The sequence below is a fragment of the Aedes albopictus genome, chromosome 2 (assembly GCF_035046485.1).
Source record: "Aedes albopictus strain Foshan chromosome 2, AalbF5, whole genome shotgun sequence".
NCBI lineage: Eukaryota > Metazoa > Arthropoda > Insecta > Diptera > Culicidae > Aedes > Aedes albopictus.
Genome location: NC_085137.1, coordinates 365,855,015 through 365,868,097, shown reverse-complemented (window position 1 = coordinate 365,868,097; position 13,083 = coordinate 365,855,015). Strand labels below are relative to the sequence as shown.

The 13,083-nt window shown below is 40.3% G+C and overlaps 1 protein-coding gene across 1 annotated transcript; it reads right to left on the bottom strand.

The window, feature by feature from the left end:
- Window positions 1–11,188: 11,188 nt before the first annotated feature.
- LOC109422845 (perlucin) lies at window positions 11,189–12,153 on the bottom strand. Its single transcript, XM_019697736.4, has 2 exons — window positions 11,950–12,153; window positions 11,189–11,884 (listed from the first exon to the last, which is right to left on the bottom strand). The coding sequence occupies exons 1-2, from the start codon at window positions 12,055–12,057 to the stop codon at window positions 11,501–11,503; spliced, it is 492 nt and encodes a 163-aa protein (XP_019553281.3). The 5' UTR covers window positions 12,058–12,153; the 3' UTR covers window positions 11,189–11,500.
- Window positions 12,154–13,083: the final 930 nt, after the last annotated feature.

Sequence of the window (13,083 nt, the reverse complement as noted above, 5' to 3'; positions counted from 1 at the left end):
CCGATGATGTCGATATCGTCCGCGAAGCCCAGGAGCATATGCGACTTCGTGACAATGGTTCCGTTCCTGTGCACACCAGCTCTCCTTATCGCTCCTTCCAGTGCTATGTCGAACAGTAAGTTCGAAAGAGCATCGCCCTGCTTCAGTCCGTCAAAGGTTACGAACGATGACGAAATTTCATCCGCAACCCGTACACTTGATTTCGATCCGTCAAGCGTCGCACGAATCAGTCTAATTAACTTTGCCGGAAATCCAGGTTCGATCATAATCTGCCATAGCTCGTTTCTCTTCACTGAATCGTACGCCGCCTTGAAATCAATAAACAGATGATGGGTCTGCAAGTTGTAATCTCGAAATGTATCGAGAATCTGCCGCAGGGTGAACATCTGGTCCGTCGTTGATCGGCCCTCACGAAATCCTGCCTGATATTCGCCGACGAAGGACTCCTCAATCGGCCTCAGCCTGTGGAACAGAACTCCGGACAAAATTTTGTACGCTGAACACTCCTAACACTCCTCTTATTCCTCTGTAATTCGCGCACTCCAGTCGATGCTTCTTCTTGAAAAGAGGGCAAATGAGACCATCCAACCAACTAGTAGGCAGTTCTTGCTCCTCCCATATCTTCAATATAATACGGTGTAAGAGTTGATACAGCTGCTCACTACCGTACTTGAGAAGCTCGGCCGGGAGTTCGTTCTTCCCAGCGGCCTTGTTGTTCTTCAGTCCCCTAATGGCTGTCTTGACCTCGTCTAGCGTTGGAGGCTCCACAGCTTGTCCGTCGTCGTTGATTCGAATTCTGTCCGTCGCTCTTCCACTCCCACCGTTCAATAATACCTCGAAGTGCTCTCTCCACCTGCCAGCCACTATTGTCTTGTCTGTCAGCAAGTTTCCAGTACGGTCGTTGCACATGACGGGAGAAGGCGCTGTTTCTCTCCGCACGCCATTGACAGTTTCGTAAAATCCCCGCATATGTTGTCTCTTGCGCCTGAGCAATCACATTTTCCTCGTGCTTTTTTTCTTTTTATGGTGGATTCGTTTTTCGGCTACTCTTCCTTCCCTGTATCGCTCCCTGCTCTGCCGGGTCCCCGACACCAGCATCCGGCTTCTGGCAACATTCTTCTCGTCTGTTACCCTATGGCACTCCTCGTCGAACCATCCGTTTCTAGGTCGTCTTTGAGCAGTACCTATCACCTCCCGCGCTGCTGTACTCATCGTTCCGGGGATAGACTCCCACAGAGTGTTGAGATTATCGCTCTCGTTGATCTCACTTATCCGCTCGTCCAGCTTCTGGTGATAGTCAGCTATTGTACCGTCTGCTGAAATCCGCTGGATGTCCTAGAGTCCGACACGGTTGATAACCGAGCTCGAATCTTATTAACTACGAGATAGTGTTCTAAGTCGATGTTGGAACCTCGAAAAGTTCTAACATCAATTACGTCCGCGAAATGTCGGCCATCTACCAGCACATGGTTGATTTGGTTGCAAGTATCGCCGTTGAATGTCTCAACGTGTGCATGCGGATACTCTTGCGTGCAAAGTAGGTGCTACTAATGGTCATCCCCCTGGCGGCAGCAAAGTTGACTAATCTCAGGCCGTTGTCATTAATGACGGAGTGAACCCGAGCAAAGTCTGACAGCAAATTGAAAACACATTTTGATGTTGTGATATTGCAAATTATGATAACTCAGGTTTTTGTCGTTTTGGTCGTTTTAACGGTTAAAACATCAAAAATGAGAGCAGAAAAATGTTCCCGTAACAGCAAGTTGAAAACAATTCCTGCTGTCGGTGATAGCAAATTGATGACTGTTTTTGCTATTAGTACTCCTTATCGACTCACCGTTTTGCAGCCACTGAACTTAATTTATAGCTCTTTTGTCCACTAGGGCACTGCGTGAGCGATTCTAATTGGCAGCTGCACTTACACTTTGTACATCGCCTTAATGTATTCTTATTCTGCTACATATACAGGGTGTTAGGTTCATGAGTGCAAACTTTTTAAAGGGTGATAGAGGACCATAAATGGTGAAAAAAAATGTTCTACGTATATGGTCAAATCTCAACCGTTACGTAGTTATTGGACTCCCCATGTTTTTGACTCTTATTGCCTTAACTGGCTATAACTTTAAAATGGTCAAAATTATCGCAGTTTTTTTACTCTTATTCGAAAGATTATTGAATTTTCTATCAAATGGCATCTTTGAACCGATTGGTTTAGCTAAATAACTAAGTTTTCTAGAGCAAAATAGCTAAAAATAGCGTGTTTTTATTTGTTTATGTCCATTATCTTTAAAACATGCGTAATAAACTAAAATTCTTTCTTTGGAAAAGTTGTGGCCCCTGTTCCACTCTACAACTTGTTCTTTGACGCCAAACTTCTAACTCTTATCATTTTCTTGCAATTTTGATTTAAATGTGCTGCTCAGTGCGCAAAAAAGTGCTTACCATGACGATTGCAAATTTCTGATCTGAAATTCGACGTTTAAATCGAAATTGCAAGAAAACGATAAGAGATAGAAATTTTATGTCAAAGAACAAATTGTAGAGTGAAACAGGGGTCACAATATTGCCAAAGAAAGAATTTTAAATTATTACGCATTTTTCAAAGATAATTGACAAAAAAAAATTAAAACACACAAATTTTAGGCTATTTGATCTAGAAAACTTAGTTATTTAACTAAACCGATCGGTTCAAAGATGCCATTTGATAGAAAATTCAATAATCTTTCGAATAAGGGTTAAAAAAGTTCGATAAGTTTGACCATTTTAAAGTTATAGCCAGTTAAGGCAATAAGAGTCAAAAACATGGGGAGTTCAATAACTACAGTGTATCAAACAATTGTCCGTACAGCAATTTTTTGGTCAAAAAAAAATTTCATTCAACTGATCATAACTTTTTTATACATCAATCAAATACGCTGAAATTTTGATCAATCATGCACCATATATCAAAGCTCCCTTGGTAAAATTTTGAGCGAGATCGAATAAGTTTTCTGAAAGTTATAGAACTTTTAGTAAAACTTATGAAATTTTTGAACACATTTTTAAAACATTATATCTCAATATGTACTCGATGAAACTTTTTCAATTTTTTCTTTGATACTGCTTATACCTAAGGCTTTCATATGCAGCTTTGTTTGAGGTTTCATATTCACTACAGAAAATATGAAAAATCTGTATATGTTCAGAGTGTCGTTAGGAAATTTATCATATTTTGATCACTAAAAGTGCCAAATGTTTTCAACGTTTTTAAATTCTCTTAATGTAATATTTTTATACAGGACCTACTAAACTACATATGAAGAGTAGGTCCTATGTGTTTTTCGTTCAGTTAATTCACTTTTATTGGTGGAAAACGTTTGGCTGATTATATGTGCAAAATATGGTAAATTTTTAAACATCGTCAACTACATAAGCACATTTTTCAAATTTTTTGTAGTGAATGTAAAACATCAAAAGTACCTGCATATGAAAGCCTCAGGTATCAGCTGTAACCCAAAAAAAATTGAAAAAACTTCATCGAGTACATACTGAGATATAATGTTTTAAAAATGTGTTCATAAATTTTATAAGTTTTACAAAAAGTTCTATAACTTTCACAAAACTTATTCGATCTCGCTCAAATTTTTATTAATAGAGCTTCGATATATGGTGCATGATTGATTAAAATTTCAGCGTATTTGATGGATGTATAAAAAAGTTATGAACAATTGAATGAAAATTTATTTTGGCCAAAAAATTGCTGTACGGACAATTGTTTGATACACTGTACGTAACGGTTGAGATTTGACCATATGCGAAGAACAATTTTTTTCACCATTTATGGTCCTCTATCACCCTTTAAAAAGTTTGCACTCAGGAACCTAACACCCTGTATCGAAATGGTTCCATTTGCGCTGCTGTCACTTTTCTACCCTCTCCATGATAGAATGATGAGTACGAGGATGGTGATGTGTGGCTCTTGTTCCTTTCCAGTCTGATTGGGGGTCCATTATGATCATTCATGCTAAGGGGTTGATGACGTGGCCGACACTTGAAAAAGGTTTCCAAAGTGCTCGAACCAGCGTTTCAACTGGTCGGTTAGAAATTGTCCAGACGTGTCTTTCACGGGCATCGTAACATTAATCTTAGTCCCACTAAGGCGACGTAAAACTTCCTAGAGGAGACGGATGTCGCCGGTGTTTGCGGATTTCTCGCCTTCGTCGGCTAGGGAGTCCGCCCACTCTCTTTTGTCCCGTCTACATGAGCGTTTCACTTCCTTCTCGAGAGCCGGATGCGCTAACGGGCTCCCTAATATGACTGAAACAAACTGCTGTCAAATCATTAGCCGAATTTGTGTATGACTGGAGAACAATTCATCAAAATATACGACTTCCTTCGCCATCACTAACGTTTCCTTATACCGAAGATTAACACTTGTTTCTTCACTTGAGAGATTTTTAAGCCACGGTAAACTGAGCTCTACAGACGAAATATCCTTTTGTGATTTTAGACAAATTTTACTGAAATTTCAGAAAGTTTATTTTACTTTCATAAAGCACGTTCGCAGTCGGTCCAGGAACTTTTCGTAATGGTAATTTCCTTGACTTCCTAAGCCTCCTATGCAAATAGTCATTAGCAGATGATGAATAAATAAAGTTCTCATTGAAGACTGAGATAAGTAGCAGACTTTTTCTCAAATAAATTAAGCGAAAAAAGAAAAAGAAGGCAATATAGTTCTTAGCATTCTTATATATATATGTATATATATATATATATATGTATATATATATATATATATATATATATATATATATATATATATATATATATATATATATATATATATATATATATATATATATATATATATATATATATATATATATATATATATATATATATATATATGTTAGCAACGTTATTGCCTTTCTCGTTCACCTAAGTGAACTGAAAGGCTATATGTTCATATGATCAGAATTTTCGAAAAAGGCTTGGAGAGTCATGTCACATATACCAATCAACTCAGTTCGACGAATTGAGATAATGGCTGTGTTTTTTTCCTTCTAAACCATAGGGGGATAAATCTGCTCATCAGACACCCTAACAGGAAGGTTAGGGTAGTGTGGGGTTAAGGCCGTCTTCTACAACACTAGTAGAAGCCAGGACTACTCTCTCCTCGACCCACTATAACACATTCCTATGGTCGCTAAACCCTACGTCTCTCCGGAACCACCAAGAAGGTATTGCTTCAGAGAGGGGCTAGTGCATATCGCACCCTCAAGGTTAGCTGCCGTAGCCTAGCAGCAACGAACATCGATGACTCGCTCTGGAGAGTCCATCACGGTAGCATGCTGGCGCTTAGCCAGTTTCCCGAGTGGTCATCGCCACTCCCCTTGTCCTCGGAAGGCGGGCAGGGTCAACCCCGCCCGCGCCCTACTGCTGAGCGGACATCGATAACTGATGCCCACATGCAACCCGATCTGACCTACCCGCAAAGGAAGGGTATCACTACTCTTCAGGCCCTATCAGATGCATCCGTAGGTTGCAGACAGCAGGGTCTCACCTACCCCGACCCTAGCCGGGGACCCCTTTCCAACCGCAGGCTCAGATCCAACCCAGTAGACTGACGCCACGACAGCACCGCTACCGGGACTTCCTCTCCGCGGCCATTTAATCGCTGTAAGGGTCGATCTCGACCACAGGGCACCGGTATGACCTACGAAGCCGACTTCGAACCCCTGGACCACCTCTTGTACTGCATCTGGACTAGCCATTCTCCGAGTCCACGCGCCACCTCCAGATAATGTATGTGTGTATGTATGTGTGTGTGTGTGTGTATGTGTGTGTGTATGTATGTCTGTATATCACTCACTTTTAAGGCACTTCCTAATGGCCGATTTCTCGGATTATAGCTCGAATCGAACCAGAATTTTACCGCATTGTTTTCTAATAGAAATGGTTCGGATCGGTCAAGGCATCCCGGAGTTATGGCCATTTCAGTGATCCGGACCAGCACCAGTAGCCCCAAAAGGTTCGTAACGATAAACCCCAAGAAAACCCAACAACTATTAGGTCTCAACAAAAGGGATCTCAACATCTACACCGGTCTAATAACTGGACACTGCCCCTGCAGATACCATCTACAAAAGATCGGAGCAATCCAAACCTCAAATTGCCGCTTCTGTGACGAGGAGAGGGAAACATCAGAACACATCCTCTGCTATTGCAGTGCACTCACTCAACGTAGGTTCAAAGTTCTCAGTAAGCCCTTTTTAGGGCCTGCTGACATATGGATCGTATCTCCCAAGGACGTGGTTGGCTTCATAAAGCTTGTCTCGCCAGAATGGGGGAGTCACATATTGTAACTCAGGATCTCTATTCATCAATAATAGATGGTCTTGAGTTTAGTCGATACCAAGGTATCTCAGTGACAAATATGTTACTGAAATAACTTGCGTACCTCACAGCAAATGGGTATATCACAATAGTTCTAAAATCTGGACGCAGTGATCTTCACCCGACAAACGAGAGAAGCCCCATCATGCAATAGAGGAGCGCCCTCGGATGAACAAAATGTCAAAACCACTTTTTCTTTTCATATAGCCTCCATGAAAAGAAAAAGTGGTTTTGACGTTTGGTTTATCCTAAGTGAATTACTTCCCCTGGCCTATACATCAAACTTCGGCGATTTGTGTAATATTTAGCATGGTTGACGAATTTTGTGCGAAAATCAACACTGGAGACCGGAAATTCCACGAAGTTGGACCATTTGTCAAGATAGCGAACCCTTTTATGTAATGTGGGTATATTTGGTATGGGGAAGATGTCTGAAGTCCAAAAATGACGACCGGAATATCCGAGATAGCGGCCTAAAATCCAAAATGGTGGCTTCAAATTCAAGATGGCGGCTATTTAATGGAGTTTTAGGCACTGAAACTATTCAATATGGGTTTATTTGATATGAGAGAGAAGACTGGACTCCAAAATTGGTGACCAGATTATCCAAGATGGCGACTCCAAATTCAAGATGGCGGCTGTTTAATGGAGTTTTAGACTCTAAAACCATACAATATAGGTATATTCATCGGGAAGATGTCCCGGAATCGAGAAAAGGCGACCAGAATATCCAAGATGGTGGTCTATAATCCAAGATGACGTCTTAATATTCAAGATAGCGGCTGTTTACCCAAGTAACAATCAGCAAGCCTTGAAGGTTTATTCAAGTTTTATTCTGATTTTATACGAGCATGTGAAAAACCTAATTGTTCTATATTAGTTTCTTGTGGTTTTTTTTTTACTTTGCATCTTTGGAATTCCATAAAACTATCATGCGCAAAATGGCAGCGTGGCTAGTGGAAGAAATGAGAAAATACCCTGTGAAGCATGGAAAAGGTGTTAAAAACTCGGTGGATTTGGTTGAGCAGCTAGAGGGGTTCAAATTGCGACGAGGTGAAATTCTGGTATCTTTCGATGTCGCCGCCCTATTTCCGAGCGTACCAGCCACATGAAACGATCAAATTCACGGCTGAGAAGGAAGTAGACGGGAAGTTGCCTTTCTTGGATCTGATGATTAGCAGAAACGAGGATAACACTCTGAAATTTGGGATTTATCGCAAACCAACTAGCACAGATCGGTACATAACATCCGAGTCCAACCACTTTGGTGCCCAAAAGCAAGCCGCATTCCATTCTATGGCTCACCGGCTTCACAATGTACCGTTGGATAGTGTAGAATTCAAGGAAGAACAAAATCGAATTCACGCTGCAGCCGAGGTTAATGGATACAATAGAACTTTCGTAGACAAAATTCTACAAAAATACAAACGCAAAAAACACCGTCAGAACATTACAACGCTGGAGCCAATAGCAGGACAAACAAAAAGGATTAGCCTACCGTTCTACCCTAAAGTAACCAACCCAATAAAATCGAAGCTTCAACGACATGGATAGCAAGTAGTACACAAAAGCGCCAACACGTTACGTGAACTACTATGCAATCTGAAGGATAAGGTTCCCCCGGATGAGCAGTCAGGAATTTATGAAATTCCGTGCAGGGACTGTCCAGCTGTCTGCATAGGTCAGACACGCCGGAAATACAAAACCAGAATCAGGGAACATAAGAATGCCGTTGACACAAAGAAACAAAACGAATCCAGCGAGGCAGTTCATACAGCGAGCAGTAATCACAACATCAACTGGGAAGATGCGAAACTGCTCAAATGTGTCAACAAATCTTCGCATTTGAATGCATGGGAGTCCATGTTCATCACAGGGTCGAAAAAGCAATTGATGAGTGAGGATGACCCTCCCATCACATCGTGTCACTTCGACCTAGCAGACTTGACGATAGAGTAAAATTCTCTTCTTTCGGACGTATACGAACAACGTACGAACACAACGCAGTCAGTTGGACATTGTCCTGAAGATGGGCTAGATCTCTCCCGAAAGCGGTCGACAAAAGGTAATTTTTTTTAATCTTTTCTTGACGATTGTAAGAACGATAAGTGTTGTCTTGTGTCGCGTCGGGTATTGTGTGTGTCGTGTAGTTCTTACGTTACTGTAAAGTAAATGGTTGGTTTTATCACTTATTAGGGTCTGGGACCATTTGGGCAGGAGCACCTATTTTGGGCACTTGCTTCTATACCTCAGTTAATTTTGACTCGATTGACTTGATTTTTGAGACACGATCAGATAGGCACGGTATCTAGCCATGTTAAAAAATTCAAATCAATCGGTTCGAAATTAACTGAGTTATAACAGCAAGTGCCCAAAATAGGTGCTCCTGCCCAAATGGTCCCAGACCCTATATACCATTTCAATAAAACTTGCATTTGCGGTTGTTGTCGGAGAGATTTTTTTTTTAAACAAATGCACAAAACTATGAGGCAATGCATAAAATGAACAAAAGATTTCGTGGTCGTTTCATGGACCAAAAAATGCTGTGATAAAACCTCTAGTTCTATCATGAGCTCAGTTATGATCACCACAGGAGGGTTAGCCCTATTGGAGGTATCATCAGGAACACAGAGTTTTATTGTCGCCTAGCCGGGATAATTTATGTAAATAGGGAATCGCGCTACTTGGGCGGTGACTTCTATATTCGTCTGTTTTCCATTATAATTCAGTCAAATTTGAACCAATTGACACAACTTTTGGAATGTGGTGAGATAGGCATAGTATCTACCCGTGTACAACATTTCAAGTCAATTGGTTCAAAATTGACTGAGTTATAGTGGAAAACAGACGAAAATAGAAACCACCGCCCAAGTGGCGCGATACCCTACAGAAAAATCATTAATCAATATTATGATTTCACGTACAGCTTGAGATCAAACTTAACGATTCAACACGTTTCCGTCATGCTTATTTCCAGAAAAACTACTGAATGTCTTTGAAACTCCGGTATGTTGAAAAAACCTTTTATGCACCCAATTCCACCGAGTAAATTAAATGCATTTACTTCCAATTAAAGCACAGTTTGCATGGCGCACTTATTTTTTGTCATTATCACAGTCACATTTACCACAAATTTCCCGTGGCATGTCTCCTAACACGTATTAAATATGAAAACAAATCTGAATTCCAAATCGACAGCTTTCCAATTGATGGCTGTATAAAAAACCAAACATAATTTATTCTGACGATCGAACGTGGTGAAAAATAAACAAATTAAATACTTGACAAGTCAGAAGATGTTTTTTTTTTGTATCGGGGATACGATAAAACTATGATACAACCCGAAATCTTAAGCCGGTTTACATACGAAGTCCTGTAGATGGTAATAACATTGGGCCAACTAGCCAGAACGTGGGCTTATGGAGGCATACAAAAACTTGAGAGGACTTTCAAGTCGGCATCATTGGTTTTGTGTTTAGGGTTTTTGAATCGCTAAAAAGCATCGATAAAATTGAAACTGTTACTTGGGTAATGAAGTTCTAGACCCTAAAACCCTGCAATATGGGTGTATCTGGTGTGAAGAAGAAGTCTGGAGTCCAAAAAGGGTGACCATAATATCCAAGATTGCGGCCCAAGATTGACCCACGCACCAAATGCACCATGTACAAAACGCTAATAAGACCGGTGGTTCTCTACGGGCACGAGACATGGACGATGCTCGAGGAGGACCTGCAAGCACTCGTTTTCGAGCGACGCGTGCTAAGGGCGATCTTCGGCGGTGTGCAGGAAAACAGTGTGTGGCGGAGAAGGATGAACCACGAGCTCGCTGCACTTTACGGCGAACCCAGCATCCAGAAGGTGGCCAAAGCCGGAAGGAAACGGTGGGCAGGGCATGTTGCAAGAATGCCGGACAACAACCCTGCAAAGCTGGTGTTTGCAACTGATCCGGTTGGCACAAGAAGGCGTGGAGCGCAGAGAGCACGATGGGCGGACCAGGTGGATCGTGACCTGGCGAGCATTGAGCGCGACCGAGGATGGAGAGCGGCAGCCACAACCCGAGTATTATTGTGGCGTACTATTGTTGATTATGTCTTGTCTTAAATGTGATGTTAATCAAATAAATGTATGTATGCGGCCTAAAATCCAAAATGGCAGAGTTTTCTTAAGAGTTTGAGACTCACACATCAAAAGCCAGATGAACGATAAAGTGTAGAATTAGTCTAGGTTAAAATACACAAAAATAAAAACTTAAAAAGATAAACGATATGATTTCTGCTGTCATTAAAATGATTTCTATTTAACATATGGCATATATAAAATGTCACTTAAGTTCTGTTGAAACGGGTTTTCGAAGGCACGAGAAAGGCGCCATCTCCACTAGGTGGATTAGTTAGGGTTTTTAACCCTCGAGCGATCGCGCTGTTGTATTTTGTACAACACGTTGAAAAAATCTCGCTTTTTGTACTCAGCATTAGTGTGGTGCTGACGCAGGTAGTCAACCGTGCGAGTTACGGAAGGTTAATATTCTTACACAAATATGTAATAATAAAACAACTACCCTAACCTAGTAATATTTATTGATACGTATTTGAGGATATTACTTTTATATCTATATTACTAAAGATTTTAAAATATTTAGTTAGTTATATAGGTATGTGTTTATTGCAATATCAATAATCCGATGATCGAAAAATATCAACAAACAACGTAAGTCGAGTCAAGTACAAGACACTGAAGACGACCTTACAGTTGAGGTCGAAATACGTATCTGTCAAAGGATGCAAATTCTTAGTGGAATTAAAAGGAACAGTACTTAACGCGATTTTCTTTTTATTTAAACAACGTATATACAAATGGACGATGATTAAAACCTAACAGAATTAGTTAGTTATAGCTAAGACTATATTCATGTATGTTTTTTTCTGCAATGTGAACTATCTTCAAAAAATTAAATGCCTTTCAAAAGACCTTGACAAATTCCTTTAAACCTCCTAAGATGTTAGGCTAGGCGCACCCCGATGGCGTAGTATACGTTCAGCGAGCTTGTCTGGATCATATTGACTCCAACATCTTACTAGGGTTAATCACCTGATATATCTGATCAAAAGCTTATCAATATCTATACTTAGAATAGTACAATCTCCTTTCCTATTTCTAGATTCTCGCAAACGAAATACCTCATCGTTTTACATTCTCTGTCATTCCAGTGCCAATTCCAGCCATGTTCCGGTATAAACCTTATCTCCACACAGTGCTCGACTCCCTTGGCATTATCTGGCTGGTTTTGCTTCCAATTGCTGTACTGCACTCGACGACCAGTGGCGTGCCAATGGAAGAACGATTCCTGCGCCAAATCATTTGCCCCGATCCACATTTCGGTTGTGGCGTTGCTGAACTTATCCGTCGATACAATTTTCTCCACCAGATTTGCCTGATCGATGGCATTCTCCACAATGACCAGCCGCATGCCTAAGTAGTTACAGTACTCGTACGCTTTGAACCAATTTGCCTAAAATAAATTGAAATTAAGCTCGATGTCATGCATTATATAATTAAGCTTGTTTCCTCACTTACAGTAAAATTTGGAATGAAATACTTTGACGCGGCTGAGCATTTCAACTGCTGCTGTGGTGAGCAGAATACAACAGCTGACATAAATACACAGAAAATCACTTTAAACATCCTTTCGATTGAACTGTACGCAACAGAATGAAAGCGACTGGAACAGGTCCATGCTACTCTCTTCGCATTAGTACGTAGGTACAACAGTGGCCTGTCAGCATCCATCTTCGAATACACATTCATCAAGAACGGCTACGATCAGCGCAGCATTCACAGCCTGTGGTGATAATAACGGGTCCGTTCGTTTTTTTTTTTGTGCACTTGAATATTGATTGGTGAATCCCCATGTTCGGTGATTCAATACGAGACATTTTTATTTTATTATTTTTTTTATTTCTACGTCTTTAGCATAATTGTCGGACAGGATGGTAGATACAGTAAAGTTGACTAATATTTCTAATTTCTACTTACCTATGTACAGCTGTGTTCATAAAAATAGCAGTGAAAGCCATTTTCCATACACAATGGCCAACTTTGATATATGTATGTACATACTGTAACTTCATTCTCATTTGAGCGATTGAGCTAAAAATTAGACAGCGAACTACAAATATTGGGCTGATTCATATATGACGTCCATCATTTTTCGGGGATTTTAGACCCCCCCCCCCCTCATCCCTCTGACACGCTATTTTGTATATCTTATACATGGAGTGTCACACTTTCTCAGACCCTCCCTCCCCCCTAAATGATGGACGTCATATTTGAATGACCCCTATGCTAAATTTTGTCTAGCACAATTTAAGAATAAAGTGAAACACTATGTAAAATTGATAAAAATAATAGCAGTGTAAAAAAACTGAAAAGTAGCTTTACCTCGAAGAAGCAAGAAATATTTTCGCTCGCTATTCGATCAGTTTCCGCCTTGGATACAAGTTATTGTATAAAATTAAAAATATTCAAAATGTTTGCTAAATAAAAAAAATAAAATAAACACTGCTATTATTTTGATCAATTTCACATAGTGTTTAACTTTTTTGCACAAGCTTTGAAAATTCTCAGATTATGCTATAACAATATTCACCATATTTGTAGTTCGCTGTCAAATTTTCAGCACAATCGCTCATATGAGAATAAAGTTACAGT

Excerpts from the sequence above, each read along its gene's own strand:
- LOC109422845 (XM_019697736.4), bottom strand. The coding sequence starts at position 12,057 with ATGTTTAAAGTGATTTTCTGTGTATTTATGTCAGCTGTTGTATTCTGC. Across the intron at positions 11,885-11,949 it reads ATTTCATTCCAAATTTTACT|GCAAATTGGTTCAAAGCGTA; the intron begins GTAAGTGAGGAA and ends AATTTATTTTAG.